A 23,227-nucleotide genomic window follows, 5' to 3' on the forward strand; every position below is an offset into this window, starting at 1 on the left:
GGCTAGCTCCGTGGTATACCGAGGAGCTACGCCATATGAAACGGGAGCTCAGACGGCTAGAGCGAGTGTGGAAGAAATCTCGTGACGGAGCTGCGCAAACATCTTATAGGATGTTTATGAAAGCCTATGAGATGGCGACGAAGGAGGCGAAGAGAGCTTTCTTCTCCTCTTCTCTCGCATCTGCTAGCTCTCGCCCGGCTCAATTGTTTCGTTTGGTTCAGTCTTTGACCTCATTATCTAGAGGTTCTACACATTCTCAATTGGCGATCGGCTGTGGGGCATTTATGAGCTTTTTTGCAGATAAAGTCGCGTCGCTCCGCCAAGACCTTCCGGCCACGTTGACTACAATTAGCGAACTAGAGGCTCCCTTGCCATCTTCTGGACCTTGTTTGGCCCAGTTTTCCCTGCTCTCCGAAGCCCATGTTGACAGGGTCCTGGCTGCCGTTAGACCTACTACCTGTCCTCTGGATCCGTGCCCCTCCTGGCTTATTAAGGCTTGCCAGGGGGAGCTACGACCCCACCTGTTGAAAATCATCAATGGCTCCCTTGAGCAAGGAGTCTTTCCGGGTGGGTTGAAGGAGGCAGTGGTCCGCCCACTCTTGAAAAGACCATCGTTAGATCCAGCAGATCTGGCCAATTACTGACCCGTTTCTAATCTTTCGTTTCTGGGGAAGGTAATTGAGAGAGTGGTGTTGGAGCAGCTTCAGGGCTTTCTGGAGGACACACGGGCTTTCGATCCCTTCCAGTCCGGCTTCTGTGCTGGGCATGGAACGGAGACTGTCCTCATCGCTGTCACAGATACGCTCCGCATACAACTTGACCGAGGCGGATCGGCACTGCTGGTATTATTGGATCTTACTGCAGCGTTTGATATGGTCGATCACGACCTTTTGGCCCACCGCCTGGCTGCTTCCGGGGTGCGGGGCACTGTCCTTCAGTGGATTGTCTCGTTTCCCCGGGACCAGAGTCAGCAAGTGTGGTGCGGGGATCAAGCCTCCCAGAAGTGCCCGCTTCATTGCGGTGTGCCTCAGGGAGCGCTGTTGTCCCCGCTGTTGTTTAACATCTATATTCGACCCCTTGCTCAGTTGGTGCGGAGCTTTGGGCTGATCTGTCACCAGTACGCTGATGACACTCAGCTCATTCTGTTGATGGAGGGGGGGGCAGTCATCGCCCCAGCAGCTCTCCAGCACTGTTTGGAGGCGGTTGCTGGATGGTTACAATAGAGCAGGTTAAAACTGAATCCATCAAAGACGGAGATCCTCTGGCTGGGCCGCAGGGGGGAGGTGGGGGATTTCCAACCGCCGGAGTGGGAGGGGGCTTTATTGGCACCGGCCTCCTCCATTCGCAGCCTGGGGATCTACCTGGATTCGTCTCTTTCAATGGAGACCCAGGTGGCCCATATAACCCGGGTTGCGTCTTTCCATCTTCGACAGGCCCGGCGGTTGGCCCCTTTCCTCTCCCAGGCGGATCTCGCCACTGTGATCCATGCAACGGTCACCTCTAGGTCAGACTATTGTAACTCGCTCTATGCGGGCCTCCCCTTACGTCTGCTTCGGAAGCTGAAGCTGGTCCAGCATGCGGGGGCGCGTGTTCTCACAGGTGGTGCCTTTAGAGAACATATCCAACCTGTGCTGCACCGCCTGCACTGGCTTCCAGTTGAGTTCCGAATCATTCATAAGGTATGGGTGCTTACCTTTAAGGCCTTACGCGGCCTGGGACCTTCTTACCTTCGGGACCGTCTTACCCCATATGTCCCTACACGGCCTCTACGTTCGTTAGAGGCCAATTTACTGGTGGTCCCTGGCCCCTCGATGATGCGGCTGGCCTCTACCCGGGCCAGGGCTTTTACAGCCCTGGCCCCTGCCTAGTGGAACACGCTACCACCAGCTATCCGGGCCCTGTGGGATCTTGGAGAGTTCCGCAGGGCCTGTAAGACCGAATTGTTCCACCGGGCGTTTGGAGGGGCCGGCCGCTGATGCCCCCCTCCCCTTTCCCCCTCCTTTTCCTTACATTCTGGGTTCTCGGCTTCTCTGTTTTATTTTCCAGGGTGGATCTATGAAGTTGTGTTTTTATGATTGGATGCCAATGTAGCATTATTGATTGCTGTTTTAATGGGGTTTTATTGTAACTATTGTTTTATTGTGTTGTTTACCACCCAGAACCCTTCGGGGGAGGGGCGGTATATAAAACTCATTATAAATAAATGTGCTGCTGACCGTGAAGGTCAGAATGAGCTGAAGTGGTGGCAGAATTTCTCAAATATAGCCAGGCTTGAAGCTTCCCAATGTGCACGTGTCTAGAGCAGCCATTCTCAACCAGGGTTCCCTGGTACCTTGGGGTGCCGTGAGCATGTCCCAGGGGTACCACGGCAACACTACCGCCCCCCCCCCCTCATTTTTGTGGTGTCTCCCACCAGTGCCAGCAAGGACATGGAGCTGGCCCATGGGGCAGGGCCTGCCACAAGGTCAGCAGCCACACACACACACACACACACACACACACACACACCCCGTGCTACCCTTCACCCTGGGAGGGGAAGGTGGGGGGTGTGGCAAGCAGGGGCAATGGGAGGGGAAGGTGAAGGGTGGCGGCAGGGGTACCATGAGATATGAAGAGTGAGGTCAAGGGTACCCTGACCTCGAAAAGATTGGGAAACACTGGTCTAGAGCAATACTTGGATTTCCAAACTCCAGCGTTTCTTTTGGGGTTTATAGCTTCTGCAGAATAATGGACAAAAGAGCAGACGAGGAGGGGTCTTGTTTGGAAATAAAGCTCATGACTGTTGCATGGGCTTTGGGGGTTAGTGGAGTTACATCAAAGTTGACACATGCCCAGAAGTAAAGCAATGGAGTATTTTAAAGCAATTGGGGGTATTTTAACACGCCATTTGGTGAAAGGTCCATATGCCATATGAAAGAATTTCTGAGAAACTGGCTATCTGCTTCCATGTTGTCAATTCATAATGACAGCGGTTTTCCAGGATCTCCTGATACTTGCTGCTTGAGTTCCTTAACTGGAGATTTAAGGTATTGAACCTGGGACTTTGTGTTGGAGCCCCCATGGTGTAGTGGTTAAGAGCAGGTGGGCTCTGATCTGGAGAACCGGGTTTGATTCCCTACTCCTCCACCTGAGTGGCAGAGGCTTATCTGGTGAACCAGATTGGTTTCCCCACTGCTCCAAATGCAGCCTGCTGGGTGACCTTGAACCAGTCACAGTTCTCTCAGAACTCTCTCAGCCCCACCTACCTCCCAAGGTTTCTGTTGTGGGGAGAGGTTGGGAAGGAGTTTATGAGCTGCTTAGAGACACCTTACAGTTGAGAAAAGCAAAGTATCAAACTTTTAACTTTTTATTCTACTGCACCCTCCCAAAGTGGTGGTCTGGATTTCTGGCCGCTGTCCCTCTCAGTTAGTTCTGTTGCTGATGGATGTACATCCTTGTAGGCCCATCAGTGCAGACCAGTAAGGTTCCCCAACCCCATTTGGTGCTAGTGGCTTAAGTCAGGTTTAATAGCATGCAGCCAGTAGTTGCCAATATCCTGTTTTTACTGGAACTTCCCGCCAGATGCTGTATTTAAGGACCCAGCTGGTAAAAGCTTCTTCATCCAACAGTTCTTCCAGTGGCAAAACTATTATTTAGAGTGAAATGGCTGTCTTTGGAAGCCATTCCATTTCTGCCTTATGAGCAGAGTGTAACTTAGATTCTTTTGTACTGATGTAAAGGTTGATATCTGTCGTTCTAGGCTGGGGGGCCTGTAGTGGTGCAAGAACTAGGTGGAATTATTGCTGATTTCTGGCCTAAGGAGCAACTTTGCTTCCATGCTGGATTCTGGCTCTTTTCAGATTTTGCTGTCTACAGAAGTTGACTTCTCTAGTGATTTCTGTGTGTGTTTCCTGTAGCATTTAGTTGGCCGGCTGATTGGTAAGCAAGGGCGGTATGTGAGCTTCCTGAAACAAGCGTCTGGCGCCAAGATCTACATTTCAACGGTTTCTTATGCTCAGGACTTCCAGATCTGCCATATAGAAGGTAAGATGGGATGGTTCCCTCCCAGACTTTGTCTAACTGCAAGTTCAAACTCCCAAACAAAGGGAAACACAAACCCAACCTATAAAATAAGCCGGGAACCAAAGGGTTGAGAAATGCTGAGGGTATATTAAAGCCTAAAATATATACAAAACATTTTTATTACACTATGCTCACAAGAATGATATTAAAAACATTTACAACAATTTAAAATTGTGGATATTCAATGAAAATATAAATCCAGAAGTTGCATCTCCAATAATACCCCAAAACTCACAATAACAACACATAGACTGTTACAAATATTGATCTGATAACAAATAAGCTGTTGCTGGGGTTGACCTGATGCCTTTTGAACCCCCCTCCCCTCCCCGCCCCTCCCCACACGCACACTCTCACAAAAAATTGGAAATCATATTACATTAATGCAAAAATAACCAAACCAGTAGGAAGGGTTGAATATAGGTCCTGAAAAAATACCCGTATATACTCGTTTATGTTGACCTGCGTATAAGTCAAGGCACCTAATTTTACCACAAAAAAATTGGAAAACTTATTGACTCATGTATAAGTCGAGGGTGGGAAATGCAGTAGCCAGTGGCACAGAGCAGGGTGTCTCCGCCATTCCCCCTCTACCCCAGGACAGAGGGGGTTCCCTGCTCGGCGCCCCCTGGTGCCCCCCCCACAGCGCCCCCACACTTACTTCAGCAAACAGAGCTAAACCCAGGAGCCCCTGGGAAATGTAGTTCCCACCAGGTCGTTTGCAGCCTGGAAGGGAACACAGGCAGGCCTCTTCTCAAGCCTGCTCCGTTTGCTAAAATAAGTGTGTGGGGGGATGCCACGGGGGGGGAAGGGGGAGGGGCGGGCCGAATTTTCTGCCCCCAAGTGACCCAAAGCCGTGCTCCCGTTGCGTGGCGCACCCCGCCCCCTCGTAGCCCTGCCACTGACTCGCGTATAAGTCAAGGGGGGCATTTTTCAGCCTTTAAAAAGGGCTGACAAACTCAACTTATATGCGAGTATATATGGTAAATGAGAAAAATTGTCAGATATAACTTCAGCCTCAAAAAGTTTATTTTAAATTTTTGTTGCGAATGTTACGATTGCTCACTCCAATCAAATGTAGCTCTTTATAATTACTGCAAATAGTCTGCACTCATTTAGGAGTTCATATTTCAAGTAGTATCAGAGTGCTTCCAACCTGTAGAAATATATAATGTAATGTAAAATTTTTAAAAAACAATTTAAAAAAACAGTATTTATGGTAAATTCATTTCAAATCCCAACCTGTCCATATCGGATCCACTTTCACTGTGTTTGTTTGTGTGTGTCAGTGCTAAGTCATCAAATAAGGAATAAAAATAATTATGTGCTGGGTCTTTAGTGAGGTTTTACAAAGCTAGTGGATGATGCAATAACAATTATAAAGAAGCAGGAGGGGGAGGAGGAAAAATGCTGAATTATCCATTCCTTTCTGCAGCCATTTGCAAAGAAATTTTAGACTGTAATATTCCAAAAAATTTCTGCAGCCATTTACAAAAAGGAAAAGGGAAAAATTATTTCACTATAATATTCTGAACTCTTTACAAACATAACCGATCCAATTCTTCATTGGATCCTTATTTGACTCCTTGTACTGTTAAATTCTGCATTTCTCTTTCTGCCACAGTTAGCAAAAAGGAATTAATTTACTGTAAACACTGATGTTCTAAATTAGACTTGCTCGGAACAGCCTGCCAGAGAAGGATTTCTGGCTTGCATGGATCTTCCAGGATATCTTAACAGCCACACTAACTGGAAGCTTTTGCCTCTTTTCAAGCCTAAAGGAAGACTCCTCGATTCCTTTGTGTGTGGGTGTGTCCTCCCACCTTGGTGGTTTTGGATTCCATCCATCCTGGACAATGTGCAGATTCAAGAGAACGGCAGAAAGTGGCGCATCTGCCGCCCTTCATGAAATGTAGAATATCCTGCTAACTGGCTTGTCACACTTCGATTAGAGAAACCTAATTTCAGACCCCAGTTTGCTACCGGGTCCCCTGAATGTTCCGGGCTGTCTCAGCATGACCTACCTCACAGAGCTGTTGTGCAGATAAAATGGGGGAAAGCAGTTGCTTGTTGCGCTGAGGGGTGGGTTGAGTAGCGATATTAATAATTGAAGTGACAGTTTGCCTTCTCTGGGTAGCATGGTGGTCTAGATTGGGAGGGTTTGGTTCTAAACCTCTTCAGGAGCAGCAGTGGCGTAGGAGGTTAAGAGCTCATGTATCTAACCTGGAGGAACCGGGTTTGATTCCCAGCTCTGCCGCCTGAGCTGTGGAGGCTTATCTGGGGAATTCAGATTAGCCTGTACACTCCCACACACGCCAGCTGGGTGACCTTGGGAGTTTCTTTGAGTTTCCTGCAGGAGAGAAAGGGGGGATATAAATCCAAACTCCTCCTCCTCCTCCTCCTCCTCCTCCTCCTCCTCCTCCTCCTCCTTCTTCTTCTTCTTCTTCTCCTCCACACTTATCTAGCCTTGTTCAAGTCTGTTTGTTTTGCTGTTGTGTGTGCAGGTGTGATCTACCTTTGGATAGGAGCGTTCTCCAGTCTAATGTCAGAGCAACAAAGTCTGCTCTGAATGTTCCCAGTTATTGCTGCTTCTCTTTTCTCCTTAGGCTCCCAGCAAAATGTCGACAAAGCCCTGAGTTTGATTGGCAAGAAATTCAAAGATTTAAGCCTCAACAACATCTATGCTCTTCCCCCTCCGATGCTGCCCTTGCATTCCCTGCCAATGACTTCCTGGGTAAGGATCGCCTCTGGTTTACTCTGTGTGGCTTTAAATAAGATGCTCATTGGACTTGTCAAGGTCAGCCTGTTGAAGCCAGTTGAATCACAGGGTTCCCTGTAGACCAGTGGTTCTCAACCTTCCTAATGCCGGGACCCTTTAATACAGTTCCTCATGTTGTGGTGACCCCCAACCCTAACATTTATCCATTTTACAGATGGGGAACACTGATTCAGAGAGTCTTAGGCGACCCCCAGGTTGAGAACCACTGCTGTAGGAAAATCTGGGTGTGCAGGCAGATAGGAGAAGGCCCTGAGTTCTGTGTGGGCTCGCAGCAGCCAGGTTGTACACAGCATACCTCTGTGGGGGGGGGGGGGGGGAGTCTCTTATCATATAAGTAAATCCTGAATTAAATCTGGGCCGAAGGAGGAAACTACATCTGATTACATGTAGAGTGAAATGAACTTCCTATTTTTAAATCAAGGTGCCCAAGATTTTGGTAAAAGTACAAAGTGGGGGGAGGGAGAGGGAGGGAGAGAGAGGGAGGGAGGGATGGTCGGGGTGGGAGCCCAGTTCTGCCTGCTCTTGTGTTCGAAACTCAGGTCTACCTTGGCCAAGTTTCAAGGCTCTTGTTTTGAGCAAACTGAAGGGTTCTTTCTTGCCTCTGTGTCTTTTTGGGCTGCAGCCTTTAGTCTCCCGTCTTATCGCAGCCGGTTCTCCCTACTTGTGTGTTGGCAGGTTTGAGCTGCTGGCTGCCGTTGGAACTAGGGCCATAGAACTAGCATTCTGAGTCCTAACCAAGAGCTGGCTCCTATGCAGGCCTGGCCAACTGCAGTTATTTTGGGCCATGTAACAAAAACATCTGAAATGGTATAAGAAAAGGAGAGTACTGGCTGCAGCATCTGTGCATGCACAGACTTTGGGGAGACCCTGGCTAGAGTTCCATGGGGTTAGTGGTATTCACCACAGGATGCCCAATGGCAGATGTGAGAAGAGGTTGGGGGGCGGGGAGAGCTGCCAGTGGGACAAGGGGTCAGTTTGCATTTTCTTTCTCTTCAAAGTCCTTGCATGTACATGTGCAGTGCATCAGTGAGAAACACTCCCGTTCTCCCTCTGTGGCAGCTCATGCTTCCTGATGGAGTGACCGTGGAAGTCATTGTGGTTAACCAAGTCAACGCCGGGCATCTTTTTGTACAGCAGCACACGCATCCCACTTTTCACGTTTTGCGTAGCTTAGATGAACAGATGTACCTCTGCTATTCCCAGCCTGGAATTCCAACTATGCCAACACCAGTGGAAGGTAAGTGTCTTCCTGCACAATGGTTTCCCAGCACGTCTCAGAAGGAAGTGTGGGAAGCTGCCAGAGCTTTGGCGGGAGGGGAGTGGCAAAGAATGAACTGTAGCCTCAGAGGTCACTGCTTCAGACTTCTTAGCTAGTTGGGTGTCCAGAAGAGGCAACTGGCCCATCTCTCAGCCTCATCCGCCGGGTCCTGTTTTATACAGTGGCTGTGAGAATTAATGAAGAAGAAGCAAGCCTTTATTGGCATAGACAACAGTACAACAGTAATAAAAAACAGATTAAAAAGCATATACAATACAGGTCGAAGGAAATCTACTGGCGTTTAGTAATTTCCAGGAGAAAGTCTGCCACTGTCATACAGAGAGAAGGATCAGGGTTGTCCAACAAGTAGTGTAATCTAATTAAATTGGGGAGATGGGGTAAATGTAAAGGAGTAAGATTCACATACTTGGATCTGATTTCCTTGAATCTGAGACAGTGTAGTAATTGGTGGGCCAGAGATTCAACTGAGCCATCGTTACATGGGCACAATCTTTTAGCCTTTTCTTGCTTATTAAATCTGCCATGTAACAAAGCAGAAGGCATAACATTAAACCTGGCGAGCATTATGGCTCTCCTTTGAACAGGGTTTAATTAAGCAATACAGGTAGTGTGCCAAGTGGCCCCGTTCAAATGGGAGAGAAAAATACAGGGGGGAGCACGTTTTCTTGGCTGCGATGATTAGGGTAGAGAACTCTCTATCCAATAGTTGACCTTTTAATTTCCTATAAGCTTCTGAATAGGACAAAGGGCAAAGTGAATCCACTGACAGTCCAATAGAGGCCATTTTTTCTTCTGTGAGAATTAATAAGAAGTCCAGGTTCAAGGCCTGCCTGTTGTATACTTAAACTCTTGCTTAGTTGCACATACATGGAACAGAACTTTTTTCCAGACTCAATATCAAACGCCATAGTCACACTACGCTCCTTCGTTCTGTGATCTCTGTCTGCATTGCTCCTATGCCATTGGCAGACTTACTCTGATGTCACAGAGGAGCAGAACAATAAAAACTGAAAATCTGGCAGTACCTTGTTGGGAGTGGGAGACCATAGATCTCGAGCAGCCTGTTGGCATAAATAATCTGAGTGTTTCCGAGGTTTTCTAATGAAGTTACTGGCTGCAACCACACCGTAGAACTGGGGTGGGCAGTTATTTTTTCCATGGGGCCGCCTAAGAAACAGAAAATATTGTGGAGGGCCGGGCCAAAAGGCAGGGGGGCCAGTCAGGGTCATCCGGCAGGCTGGATGTGGCTCGCGGGCCGTATAATGCCCAGGTCTGCCGTAGAAAGAAGAAAATGTTGCCACCGCAGACTACTGCTGTGATGGTCGTGGCTGCTGCCCAAAGGAAGCTGAGGGTAACTGAGTGTTTCTAACCAGTGAACAAAATGCGGAATTAGCCTTGCAGCATTTGCTTGAAGCCCTTGGAGAGCAGAAACGTCCACTGCTGGCTCAAGTAGAGAAGCAGAAATAAATCTTTTCAGAACAAAAATGCAAAGACCTTTTGGGGCCTAAAGGGCTTCTTAGAGATGCGGCACAGAAGGCGAAAGGGGGAAAGGGAAGGGCTTCCGTGAATTGACATGACCAGCCATGTGCGCATCTATGCTTGTGAGGTAGAACAATTATGCAGGGTGCTTCTCTGTGATCATGGGACTTCTTGTGAGACCTCAAGTGTACCACCTTCAAGTAAAGGACTCATGACAGCCAGTGTCTGGGCTGCAGAAAGTATTGATTCTTAATCTAAGTATCAGTTGTCAGTAATGTTAAGTGGAATAGTTTCAGCAATGCAAAAAGGTTCCCTTCTTTCGACTGTCTGATCTTGAGCTTGGTGTTTTGGTGAAGTTTCGGTCTTTAATTGTAGAACTCCGCTGACCCATTCCATAGAGTCAGATGCTGCTAATTAGTTGAGTAAGTCTCCCAATTCTGGTCCTCCCTGGAGAACAAGAATAAAATCGACCTACAAGAATCTCTCAGCAGTAAGGAATACCCCTGAGTGTGTGTGGGACTACTCGGGACCATATGGCCATGTTTGCTTGGGATACCCAGACTTTCCAGGTTGAAGACATCTCCCAACTATTTATTTATTTATTTGTGGGTGTTATATACCGCTCTACCCCCGGAGGGCTCTGAGCGGTGTATAACATAACTTCCTCTACACGGTGTACAACAACCCATCCAGATAACCCCATTAAAATTAAATTAAGCATAACAATAAGATTAAAATTAAATTAAAACACAGTGATAAGATTACTTTTATTAATATCCTTATACCCCATCTTTCTTTGTACCAGAAAAACATTTTTCTATGCCGTCAGCATTTGCAAAAATTCTGCATTTCTTTATGTATGTGAATTAGACTCACCTTATGTTGCTTGTCTGAAAATGTGGGAGGCCGTCAAGTCCAGCCAGCTGGAGTGAACTAGCAGTGCCAGCAGTTGACGGACTTGGCCCTGGTTTTGATTCCCTCATTGTGGCAGCCTGTTCTTGGGTCCTCTGCAGCTTCTGGTAGTCGGGTGTTTCTTCTGGGGAGGGGTTCCCTGATGGTTTCTCAGTGGTCTTTCTGCAGTTGGCGTGGTCTGTGCTGCGCCTGGCGTGGATGGGGCCTGGTGGCGAGCACAGGTTGTCGGCTACTTCAAAGACTCTGGCGAAGTGGAGATCAGATATGTGGACTATGGTGGATACGAGAGAGTCAAAATTGACACCCTCAGGCAAATCAGGTGAGAACTCCTCTCCTAAGAAGGGCAAGGGCAGAGGGAGAGTTGGTGTGGCCCAGGGAGGGGCTTGTGGAGTTGAGATGGCTGCTCAAATCCTGGATTCTTTGCACGCCTTCCCTGTGCGAGCCATGTGTCCTTCCTTATATCCACTGCCAGGTTTGTCGGTCAGGCTGATTGGGGAGTGATAGAGAGGTCATGCGCTGTTCTCCCTCTGAGCTTGAGGACATTCCCACCCTTGACCTGGGAGGAACTAGATCTTTTTGTTTCCTGTGACCAATGGAAGGTTACAGTCGGCTGATAAGACAACTGTGGAAAAAGACAGATTAGCAAAAGCATTGCATAGCTGAAAGCCCCAGTCCCCGTCCTGACAAGGGGGAAGTCTACTGCCATGATTTATGAATACACCTGGAAGGTCTTTGTCTGTTGGTGTAGGCCAGTGATGGCAAACCTTTTTGAGACCGAGTGCCCAAATTGCAACCCAAACCTCACTTATTTATCACAAAGTGCCAACCCGGCAATTTAACCTGAACGCTGAGGTTTTAGTTTAGAAAAAACCAGTTGGCTCCCTCTTCCTCCGCCCCACCCACTCAAGCAGGGGCCAGTCTGCTCTAGCCTCCAGCAAGTCCCGTACGCACCGCTCTGTGCCTCTCTAGCATCTCTGACACCTCTGCGCCCCCCGCCCCCCCCTCGGGCAGCAGGCACCCGGAGCATAGGCACCAGGCCCGCCAGCCGAGTCCTCCCAGCTCACCGCGCTGCGTGCACGTTGTGCTCAGTGGCCCAGGCCAGCCTAGGTGTGTGTGTGTGTGTGGGGGGGGTGATTATCCACCACCACATGATAAACTCTGTGTACACGTGCCCACAGAGAGGGCTCCAAGTGCCAACTCTGGCACCTGTGCCATAGGTTTGCCATCACTGGTGTAGGCAGAAGGGAGTGAATCATATGTCTCCTCGTCTGGCTTCTGTACTGCTTTTTCTACAAGATGGAGTTCAGCGGGGCCTGAGGTCGTCCCTGCTGCTTAGGCAGATAGCACCTATAGATTCCATCGCCCCCAGTCTTGAGGGACCCCCTCCGTCAAGCCATCTGCACATGATTGGATTTCTTGGCAGTTCAAGAGACACCACAGCTGCACCGCTTCCCAACGTGGAGACTAAAATGTCTTGACAAAACCACATTTCGAACCCGCAGTGGATTTACCACTTAAGAAACTAAGAATGAAAACAGCATTCCTGGTCGCAGTGACTTTGACGCGGAAGGTTTTGGAGCTGAACACTCTGCCCATTGACCCCGAGTTATGCATCTTCCACTGAGACAAAGTGATTTTATGCACAGATCCACTCTTTTGACCAAAGGTTCGTTCCAGATGTCATAGACAGCAGGAACTTTGCCTCCCCACCTTTTGCTCAAACCCAAGGAATCATAGGGAGACCCATAGGGAGACCCAATTGGCCATGCTGGAAGGGGCTGATGGGAATTGTAGTCCATAACATCTGGAGTGCCAAAGGTTCGCCACCACGGCTTTGGCACAATCTGGATGTACATAGGACACTAAAAGCTTATCTCATCAGGACACAGGATTTTAGGAAGACTGACATGACGTCTTGATCTCGTCTCCAAACAAAGGTTTCTACCTCGACATTCATCGATCTCAGAGACTGTCCTGGAGGCCTATTGAGCCAGTGGCATCCCACCGCTCATGTGGTCCAAAGTGCCACAACGAATGCAACACTGAGGAGAAATGCCACTATTGAAGAGATCCACACTAAATCTAATCTTCTCAAAGGCAGCTAAACGCCTTTCTTCAAAGGAGCCCAGACGTTGTTTTTTGTATGAGCCGCTGTTCTGGGCAGGCAGTCCAGGCCTCTTGGCTAAGGGCCGACTGGGCCGCTCAATCACAGCAAATGAATAGAGTCCCAGAGATGTGCAAATGGGTGTGAATCTGCTCACACCAAAGAATTCCTTCCATTCACACCCATATTAGCCGGAGAGAAAGAAAACCTGCTGCAGGCTCATTTGCTCACCCTGGTCAAGCAGCAGCCTCTAAGCTGCTGGAGGGGGTTGCGTTGGCCCCAACGTCCCTGGCGCGCAGCCTGGGGGACCTCCTGGACTCTTCATTATCAATGGAGGCCCAGGTGGCCCATGTTACCCGGGTTGCATTTTTTAATCGTCGCCAGGCTCGGCGGTTGGCTCCCTATCTCTCCCAGTCCGACCTGGCCACTGTGAACCATGCGACGGTCACCTCGAGGTTGGCTTACTGTAACTCGCTCTACGCGGGCCTTCCCTTGCGACTGATCCGGAAGCTGAAGCTGGTCCAGAATGCGGCGGCCAGGCTGTTGACAGGTGGTGATTACCCAGATCATATCACCCCTGTGCTATGTCGTTTGCACTGGCTCCCAGTGGAGTTCCGGATTGTTTTCAAGGTGTTGGTATTGACCTTTAATGCCTTACGCGGCATGGGGCCTTCATACCTACGGGACCGCATCACCCCTTATGTCCCACATAGGCCGCTGCGGTCAACTGCGGCAGAACTGCTGGTGATCCCTGGCCCTGCGACGATGCGGCTGGCCTCGACCCGGGCCAGGGCCTTTACGGCTCTGCCCCCTGCCTGGTGGAATGCTCTACCTCCAGCTGTCCAGGCCCTGCGGGACCTTGGTGAATTCCGCAGGGCCTGTAAGATGGAGCTATTCCACCGGGCTTTTGGAGGGGCTGGCCGCGGTTCTATTGCCCCCCACTGAAACCAGAACTAAGCTGCCTTTTCCATCTTGGTAGGGCCCTGATTCCCTCCTGGGCCCTGCCTCTCCTCCCTTCTCCTTTGGCCTTTAGACCGGGTGCCTGTGTGTGTGTTTTTACACAACCTTTGTTGTTTAATCTGTATTTATTGTTTTAATTGCTGCTGAATTTTAATGAGTTAGATTTTATGTTATATTGATTTACTGTTCTGGAAACAGTCATGTTGTGAGCCGCCTCGAGCCCTTCGGGGATGAGGCGGCCTATAAATTTAATAAAATAAATAAATAAATAAATAAGCGACTGGATGGCACGTCTCCTCGTATTCGTCTGCTGTGACTGAGCGACCTAGTCAGCTGCTGTGTGCCTCCCCCTGCCCGCCCCCCCAGTGCAAAATTAGGATAGTCATGGCTTGTCTGACATGGGGGTGGGGGGGGGTGTCGCTCTGGATTTCAAAAGTGCTGATCACATCAAATGAGTAGAAGCACTTTTGAAATCTATCACTACAATATATGGATAGGATCCAGATTAAATCAACTACTAATGGAAAGGGGGAAGGTAATTTCCACCCATTCCCCCTACCTGCTGCAGCCCCCCCCCCCCCCCATTTGCCCTTCTTGCTGTTTTTGAGAGTCCCCCTCAGCATTTCAGGGAGGTTAATGGGCTGCAGTAGATAGGTAGAGGCAGGACAATTCTGTTCTACTACTGGATGTTTCTTGGATGCGCAAAACATTTACTCTGGATCCAACCCTGTGTATCATATCACAGTGTGTTATCCTGTGCTGCCTCGTGCTGCTTAGAAATGTGTCTTACATTAGATGTTCTTTGTATGCTTTTCTTTTGAAGGTCTGACTTCGTAACACTCCCTTTCCAAGGAACTGAAGTCCTGTTGGACAATATCGTGCCCCTTCCAGGTAATGCGGGGCTTTGGCAGCATTTCGGGCTGTTGCATACTTGGGATTTCTTTAATGCAACTTTCAGAGAAAAGGGAGAAACTTTGGAAAAGTCACCCAACCCAAATAAATCTTAATGTTGCAATTTCTGCAAAGGTCCTTTTCAGACCAGTGTTTTTAAGGAAGATTGTTCCGTGTAAGAAGTGATATTGTATATTACAATTAATACACTGCTTCTTCTGGTTATGCTACCTCACAGGGTTGTTGTAAGGATAAAATGAAGGAGAGAGGAATGATGTAGGCCACTTAGGGCCCTCATTGGGTTGTCAAGTATAGAACTGTGCAGTGCACACACACACACACACACACACACACACACACACACACACAAATCATTAGTTTTTGGATTTGGGTACCTGAAGTTTGGTCTTGGTCGTTAGAAGTTCTTAAGGGGTCTGATGGGAAGTGAAGAAAGAAAAGTTTCTTCCAGTCGTAATTAATGGGATCTGTTTACATCTCTGCATAGTATGCACAGATGAGTCTGGAACCCCAAAAGAGATTGTAATATTCTGATATGTGCATGAAACTAGGATTGGAAGAGTTTATGCCTTGTCCATTTCTTACTTCCCCTTCTTTTGGAAGGAGAGGTATAAGTATTTCCCCTCTGCCTGCATTGTAACACCTGGTTTCGGTGCTAGATGACTCTTATTAGGACCAACCCAGTGACATAAGTGTGCAAGCTTTTGGAATCTTCAGAATGCTTCATTATGCTGCATGCTAAAGAACAATTAAACTGTTTAAAATAGAAGAAAATTCCTCAGGACCTGATGGCAAGTCCTGGTTTTGCTTCTTCAAAATACTCTGGGCAAGCCACAAGCATTAACAAATTCTAACAGTTGACTTTGAATTTCTCTCTGAACCAGTGAGACTTAAAAGAAGTCTCACCGAAGACAGCACAAAAACCAGATTTCAGCCTTTGGCTAACAGATTTAAGGTGTTGCATGAGGGATAAAGTCTGTCAGGCCAACAGTTGTAGTGCTTGGAAGATGGTTCTCTACACACCAAGCCTACAAGAAATGGCTCAGGTGCCTTCTGGCTTCTTTCCTGGCATGTTGGCTTCGGACGTTGAGGATGACCTCTTGAGCAGGGGAAGTGGGCATTCAGACAGTGCAGGCCAAAAAAATGGGGCTATGTGGTGAACTTTTAGAGCAAAGGACTCTGTCTGGAGAACCGGGTTCGATTCCTCTCCCCGTGAAGATTGTGTGTTGGGGGGGGGGGGCAGTCCCTAGGCCAGTCACAGCTGTCTCCAAACTGCCCCAGCCCCCCCTACCTTGCAAGGTGCCAGTTGTGTGTTTGGGAAGGGGTGTGTGTGAAAGTATTTGCAAGCCACTTTGAGACTCCTTAAGGTAGAGAGAAGCAGGATATAAAAACCTCCTCCTACTACTACTGTTTTAACTCTGTGTTTAATGTTGCTTTGGCAGTAGATTTGGCTGAACACCTTTTTTCTTTTCTCCCTTCTGCCCTCTTCTCACTGTGTCAAAGATGAAGATCACTTTTCATCAGAAGCAGACATCGCCGTCAGTGAAATGACTAGAGGCACGCCGTTGCTGGCGCAGGTATGTACGCTAGCAGTGGCTGGTCTTGGTCCAGTCCGGTAACCTTTATTAGGCATCAGAAGAAGTACATAAAATTAGACAAAATAAGAGAGCTGGGAGGAATGTCAAGTGTCCAAACATAATATATAGAGAGAGGAAAGCCCAGAGGATTATTTCAGAGTATTAATCAAGAAACTGGCCACCATTTCCAATAGCATGGGATCCTGATTATTCAGGAGATAGTTCAGTTTGGAGTTAGGAGGGCAAGAGTCTGCCAAAATTGGAACCTTAAAAAAAACTGGGTCTAAATTCCATACACAAAATATGCTCTAGTGACCCTTCAGAGCAGCCATTCTCAACCAGGGTTCCCTGGTACCCTGGGGTGCCGTGAGCATGTCCCAGGGGTACCGCGGCAACACTACCGCCCCTAATTTTTGTGGTGTCTCCCACCAGTGCCAGTAAGGACATGGAGCTGGCCCATGGGGCAGGGCCTGCCACAAGGTCAGCAGGCGCCACCACCCCCAGTGCTTCCCTTCACCCTGGGAGGGGAAGGTGGGGTGTGAGGCAAGCAGGGGCAATGGGAGGGGAAGGTGGAGGGTGGCGGCAGGGGTACCGTGAGATATGAAGAGTGAGGTCAAGGGTACCCTGACCTCGAAAAGGTTGGGAAACACTGCTTCAGAGGTTAGACAAAATGGACAAACATGCTTCTGGTGTAGGGATGTCGTAAATCTCTCTGGAGATAGTGTGAGTGGAGATGTGTTGGTTCTTGCTCTGGTAACCACCCATTTCAGCTTGGGGGTCAAACAATATGTTTAAATAGCCGGCTGTCCTACATTTCCCGGGCATAATATCAAAATAAAGGGGAGAACACAGACTCCTTGCTTTGCCAATTAAAAGTTGATATTCCTGGTCAAATAATCACTCCTTAATGCTATGGAGGATCTCGTTGGAGAGGGGCATGTGGAACTGGTCCCAAGTCAAACCCAGGGAAAACAATCTTGGATTCAATAAGGACCCTCCAGGCAGACAATTGAAGCTCAGGAAAGGCAAAGTAAATGAGACTGTTTGAGTCATGAAAGAAGCAGACTTCTAGAACAGGAATACCATATCTTGTTGGGCCAAGCAAATAAATCATGCTCACCCCTTTCTGTCGGAATAGTACCAGAACAGGGGCACATAGCCAAATATCTTGAACTATTAACTGAACCCCAACAGAGATGGATTATTACAAGGGCCAGATGCAATACTTTCCCATCGGCCACTACAAAGGGTTGCTACCTATCTATCCCTCTCCAGGATCGGGTCTGTCCACACTGTAAAAATCAAGTGGAGTCTCTTGCTCACATTATACTTGACTGTCCGAGATATGTGGGTATTAGGAATTTCTCTCCTGGGCGGGTCTTAGACAAATCTGAAAGAGACTCTGACAACTCTGTTGTGGAGCTTTTGTTAAATAACACAGAGGCTGTGCTCTTGGAAAAAGTAGCAAAATTTCTTTTACAAGTGACAGAATTTTCTAAGTAACGTCAAATGCTAGATACAGTTCATCTGTGTTTTGAATGTACTTTTGATTTGTACTTCAGAAATGTCTGTAATGCTCTGGAGCCTATTTTAATATGCCTAATAAAGATTGTTGTATTGTTGAAAGAAGCATAGCCAGACCCAAAATTTAAGAGTCAACAACAACAACAACCTTTATTTGGCATTTAAAAATAGGTTCTAGAGCATTGCCAGATATTTTTTAAATACAAATCAAGAGTACATTCAAAGCACAGACAGGAAGACTGGATATAGCAGTATTCATAACTTAGAAAGTTCTGTCACTTGTAAAAGAAATTTTGCTACTTTTTCCAAGAGCATGACATCTGTGTTGTTTAACAGAAGCTCCACAACAGAACAGTCAGAGTCACTTTCAGATTTGTTTAGGGCCAGCCTGGAAATTTAAGAGTCATCCACCATGTCCTTGTTTCCAGGAGATGTTGTCCTGCCTCAAGGCAAAGGACAGCATAAGGTACACAGTGGGGGCCCCCAAATAGCTTGCAGAGGAATCTGGATTTAATTCACTCCAATGAGATATGCCCTGGCATCAATCCATAGGGGAACCCCATAGAGAAGTTGTTGAGACACCTTGGAGTTAAATACCCTTAGGGCTGCCGGTATAAACCTGCTGCCCTTACAAAAAAAGAAACTTACAATAGCAGCAGAGATAGTTCTACAGCCCTTAACTACGGTCTCCCTGTCCTTGATCCAGTTCATGTTTAGAGAAACTCTGGGCAGCGCTCTGGCTGGCCTTTCTCCTGAAGGCCCTTTTCTAGGAGAGGGCAGAGAGAAGGTCAGGAGCGAATTAAGTGGAGCTGGGAGCCGCCCCTCTTCCCTGTATGCCCTTGGTTCCTGGCAGATGCGTACCAGGATGCTGCCATCACGCCCACTGTTGAAATGGCCCATCTCTTAATGGGAGCTCATTGGAATGGAATGGACATTTTATTTATACCTCACCCGCCCTCAGCAAGCCGGGCTGAGAGTGGCTGACGTTAACATAATCTGTCTTTGGCATCTGTCTTTCCAGGTTACAAATTATTAATTTTTTTCCATAATATTTTTTATTAATTTCCTTCTTTAAAAAACACATTAAACATAAAACATACATGAAACACATAAGACATCAACAAATATTAACATGTAACAAATGACCCACATTTACAGTTACCCAAACATAATCTATCCTACCCCAACTACCCATAACAGTAACACATAATTCAATACATCTAAATCAATTCAGTTACTTCACTATTCTTTGGTAATTTATTCTTTAGCTTTAATAAACTTAAATATCTATACTATACTACCTTATTTTTCATTCCATATTTTTAATAATTAACCTACAAATATACCTTGTATTTCATAATGCTTTTGTTGTGATGTAACTGCCCAATACTTATTGCTTTGGACTTCCCCTGCAGGTTAAGTAACTGAATCCATGTTTATTTTTCCCTCAATAAAGGTATACAATTTATTTTGTAATACAACTTTTTTGCAGATTAACTTATTGCAATATAATTTTGGAAACCATTTCATACTACATATTCTTCAATCATTTTATCCTTTGAACTCTTTACTAGATATATAATTAGCTTCCCCAAGTTTTCAAAAACTTTTCTTGTGGGAGTTCTTTCAATCTCGTCGATAATCTGTCCATATTTAGGTATTCTATAACTTGGGTCATCCATTCTTCTTTTGTTGGTGAAGCTTAATGGGAGCTAATTGGAATGGAATGGACATTTTATTTATACTCCCTCAGCAAGCCGGGCTGAGAGTGGCTGACATTAACATAATCTGTTTTTGGCATCTGTCTTTCCAGGTTACAAATTATGACAGTGTGACGGGGTTGCCTCTAATACAGCTGTGGAGCATGATGGGAGATGAGGTGAGAGTTCTGCCCAGAATGTACACTGTAATTCCTGAGTCAGAGTAAACCATGTTAGTAAACCAAAGCAGGGGAGTTGGGTGAGCCACAAACTCCTCAGGTGCTAGATTCAGGTTTCTTGTGAGCTTCCAGTACCCCTCCCCCCCACCCCCCCACCCCTGGAGGATTTTGTTATTGTCTTACAATACTGGTTCTAATTCTCAACCTGGACAAATCTGATATATCAAGCAATTGGAGCAGCCAATGGACAAGACAGAACTTTCTACAAACCTGAAAAATGATGCCAGGTTTGCAGAAAATCTGAAATACCTTTTAAATAGCTAGGGGGTGAAAAAAACACAAAGTCTGATTCAGTATAATCAATCATAGGGTCTATAGCTTGGGATAACAGGCTGGATCGGAGTTCTTGGTATAATAAGCAGTTCAGGAGAATGTGTGGGATGGAATCCAGCTGTCCTATGCTACAGGTACAGAACCTCTTATCGCTTGGAAGACCTTTAAGTATTCCTCTATGTAGCGGAGATGGCATGATGTTAAATCTAGCCAGCATATATAGGCTCTCCTGTGTATGGGATTTGTGAGCGCTGTAATATAATAGGCTGGGTATCCCTGCGTGAAAGGAATTGACATATTTGTTGGTGAACAAGATGTATTTGCCAAGCTCTGCAGTTGTTGATAGTCCATTTCTAACAGCCTCTCTTTAATGAGGGCAAAAAACACTAAAGTCATTCAAGGAGTGCCTGCAGTTTTATGAAAGAGGTGCTTTCAGTGGCTGTTGTGAGGCAATCAGAATAGTTTGGCAAGCATTGCAGGCGTGGTTTCTGTCTGGAAGAGGCAGGGGAGGGGCTTTTTTGGCACTTGAAGGAGGGCTTATTGGGCCAGATCTGCCAGTGGCCGCCAACCTACGTGCTGCTACCTGATTCTGTGAATCACCGAGGCCTGGCACAGCACTGCACAGTAGCATGCTGGCCGGCCTATGAGCAGTGTTAAAGTTTCAGGTGGGTCTAGAACAGTGATGGCAAACCTTTTTGAGACCGAGTGCCCAAATTGCAACCCCAAACCCACTTATTCATCGCAAAGTGCCAACATGGCAATTTAACTTGAATACTGAGCTTTTAGTTTAGAAGAAATGGTTGGTTCTGAGGCATGCGTTACTCGGGAGTAAGCTTGGTGGTAGTCGGTGGCTTTGCTTTGAAGCAACACTGCAACTCTTCCAATGGGTGAATCACAACCCTAGGAGGGTTTACTCAGAAGCAAGCCCCATTGCCAGCAACCGAGCTTACTCAGGTAAAGGATCGTGCTTTAGTTCTTTGCATGAAAATCAGTGGGGTTTAACAGCACTTACCTACACTGCTTCCCCAAAACTAGGTCTTAGATTTAATGCTAATAATCAAGCCCAGCAGCCCAGACCAGCCTAGTTGTGTGTGGGGGGGGGGGGGGGGGGCGGGCAACTTTGCGCATGCCCACAGAGAGGGCTCTGAGTGCCACCTTTGGCACCCATGCCATAGGTTCGCCATCACTGGTCTAGAATGGCTGAGAAGGAATGAGGCAGAGAAAATGAGGGTGATAGGGGGGTTTCCAAGGAGAGGGAAAGGAGAAGGGGATACAGGAGAAAGTGAGGTGTCCCCCAGAAGTCCTTGCACCATACAACTGGGCCATAGTTGTCCCAGGCAGAGGTTGGTGTGGGAAGGGACAGCTGTAGACTTTCCCTTCTAAAGACTAAACCCGTGGTGGCGAACCTTTGGCACTCCAGATGTTATGGACTACAATTCCCATCAGCCCCGGTAGGGGCTGATGGGAATTGTAGTCCATAACATCTGGAGTGCCAAAAGTTCGCCACCACTGGACTAAACTGACTGAGAGAAGGAAGCAGGAAAAGAGAGGGGCTGTGTTGGCTTTCAGGGAAGACAAAGGGGAAATAGTTCAGGAGGGGGAAATGCCGAACTCCCCCTTTTGGGTTCCCTGCTTGTGATGCTGATTATCCAAAGACAAGTGTGATACACAGACACCCCATCCTACACCACAGCTCTCGTCATGTATTGCTGTACACGAACTCAGTTTTGTAAAATTCCAGTAGTTAAATCCACAAAGGTGCCCTCCCTGCATGTGATAACGCCACCCTTTTCTTTTCTCTTCCAGTTGGTGTCCATAAACCGGACCATGGTGGAAAGAGGGTTTGCGAAGTGGATCGAAAGCTACTAGGAAAGGCGGTTGCCGTTCGCCTGGCTAGTCGCTTCCCTCGCCTACTCCCCTTTATCCTTTTTATCGCCTTTACACGTGTTGGCACTGTTTTGGAATTAGGTTTGGCGGGCCCTCCCAACACACGAAGCGTACGCCGTTGGCACATCTGGCCTATTCCGGTGTGTTCATCCGACCGATAAGCGTCTCTCCATCTGTATACTTCAGTTTGCCGCGAGGCAGGGCGTTAAACCATAAGCCATAAAGAAACTGTATCTCTGAAGCCTACTTTCTTTTCCCTTCTCTCCCTGACCTGGGTCCAAAAGGTTAAAAAAAGAAAAGAAAGAAAAAATATATATATGAATGAAAACTCCTGTCAGGGTAAGAATGGAAATCACCGAGGATTTAAACTGTGTGGAAAACATCCCCTAACTATCAAACCGGCAGCTCCGTCTGCCCTTCAGCTGCTCCTGCTTGGAAGCAAAGATGCCTTTGGACCAGCAATAAACCAGGGGAAAGGCTGGAGCCCTGGGGAAGCGGGGCTGCGTGTTTTTCTGTGTATCCGGACATGCTTTGGCTGCTCCCAACTAGGCGGTGGCAGCTGGGAACATGAACGGAGAACCATCGCTGTGGCACTGTCTTTGTTGTTGGTGTGGTTTTTTAAAAATTAAGGCTCAGTTTGCTCAAGAAAAAGAAACTGCCGTCTTTGCAGACCCCTTAAACTGATTAAATCAACCATGATCGCAGCAATCTTTTAAATCCCCAGGTCATATTCAAACAAAATAATTTTTTGATTGTCAAGCCTGATACAATTACAATTTTCTAGCTGTGCAACAACCTATGTAAATATATATAAAATATTGTAATATTTTGTACAAGGGGCGGGGGGAACCACTAGAGAAAAACTAAAAGGGAACATAAAATGAATTGTTTTTTACACCAAAATGTCCTCTGTAGTTAAAAACAATTTGGCATCTGTCGGCACAGTGAAGTGCTGGAAGGTGTGCCCATGTACAGGACGACTGTTCTGGCTCGCTTGCTGAGTGGTCTGAACCAGTAATCTGCACTCTTTGCTACTACTTTGCTGTACAAATCTGACTTTGAAAAAGAGTGGAGGGGATTACATTTGGAATTAATATTGCCGTGGTGTGTCTTGATCTCTTTGCTCCTCCTTAGATTGGTTTCAAATGTGGAATTAAAAAAAATCAAATAATTTAAGTTAATTTAATACTATTAAAACATACATGAATTTAAACATGAATGTTGAGTTGGAGATTATTACTGGCGGGAAAGATGCTCGAAAATAGCCAGTGTCATGGCTAGGCTGGGTTGAAACTACCACTTCGCTATCACAATTGAATGATCTTAGGTCACTTGCAAGTTTTAATGTGGCCTGCCTCGCAGGGTTGCCGTGAATGTAAAGTGAAGAGGGGCGAAGACTGTGCCTTCCTGAGCTACTTTTCAGAAGGGTCACCTCATGCAAAATGCCTTTTCTTTGTCGCACACAATTCCTCTTTCCAAGATCTTGTGTCTGACTACAGGGGATGAGTTTCTCATTTTAGCTAGATGGTTGTTTTTCCAGAGA

General features: G+C 47.1%; 1 protein-coding gene across 2 annotated transcripts in view; it reads left to right on the forward strand.

Annotated features, from left to right (window-relative positions):
* The window catches only part of AKAP1 (A-kinase anchoring protein 1), a 57,846-nt gene extending 34,943 nt beyond the window's left edge, over nucleotides 1-22,903 (forward strand). For both annotated transcript variants that reach the window (XM_048519069.1, XM_048519070.1), the window contains exons 4-11: nucleotides 3,897-4,023; nucleotides 6,669-6,796; nucleotides 7,901-8,078; nucleotides 10,680-10,830; nucleotides 14,399-14,466; nucleotides 15,988-16,061; nucleotides 19,399-19,464; nucleotides 21,604-22,903. In XM_048519069.1, the coding sequence (XP_048375026.1) occupies nucleotides 3,897-4,023; nucleotides 6,669-6,796; nucleotides 7,901-8,078; nucleotides 10,680-10,830; nucleotides 14,399-14,466; nucleotides 15,988-16,061; nucleotides 19,399-19,464; nucleotides 21,604-21,666 (855 nt within the window). In that variant the 3' untranslated portion in view covers nucleotides 21,667-22,903. The remainder of the gene's footprint in view (nucleotides 1-3,896; nucleotides 4,024-6,668; nucleotides 6,797-7,900; nucleotides 8,079-10,679; nucleotides 10,831-14,398; nucleotides 14,467-15,987; nucleotides 16,062-19,398; nucleotides 19,465-21,603) is intronic.
* The last annotated feature ends 324 nt before the right edge of the window (nucleotides 22,904-23,227 follow it).

Source organism: Sphaerodactylus townsendi, linkage group LG16 (assembly GCF_021028975.2).
Source record: "Sphaerodactylus townsendi isolate TG3544 linkage group LG16, MPM_Stown_v2.3, whole genome shotgun sequence".
Classification (NCBI taxonomy): Eukaryota; Metazoa; Chordata; class Lepidosauria; order Squamata; family Sphaerodactylidae; genus Sphaerodactylus; species Sphaerodactylus townsendi.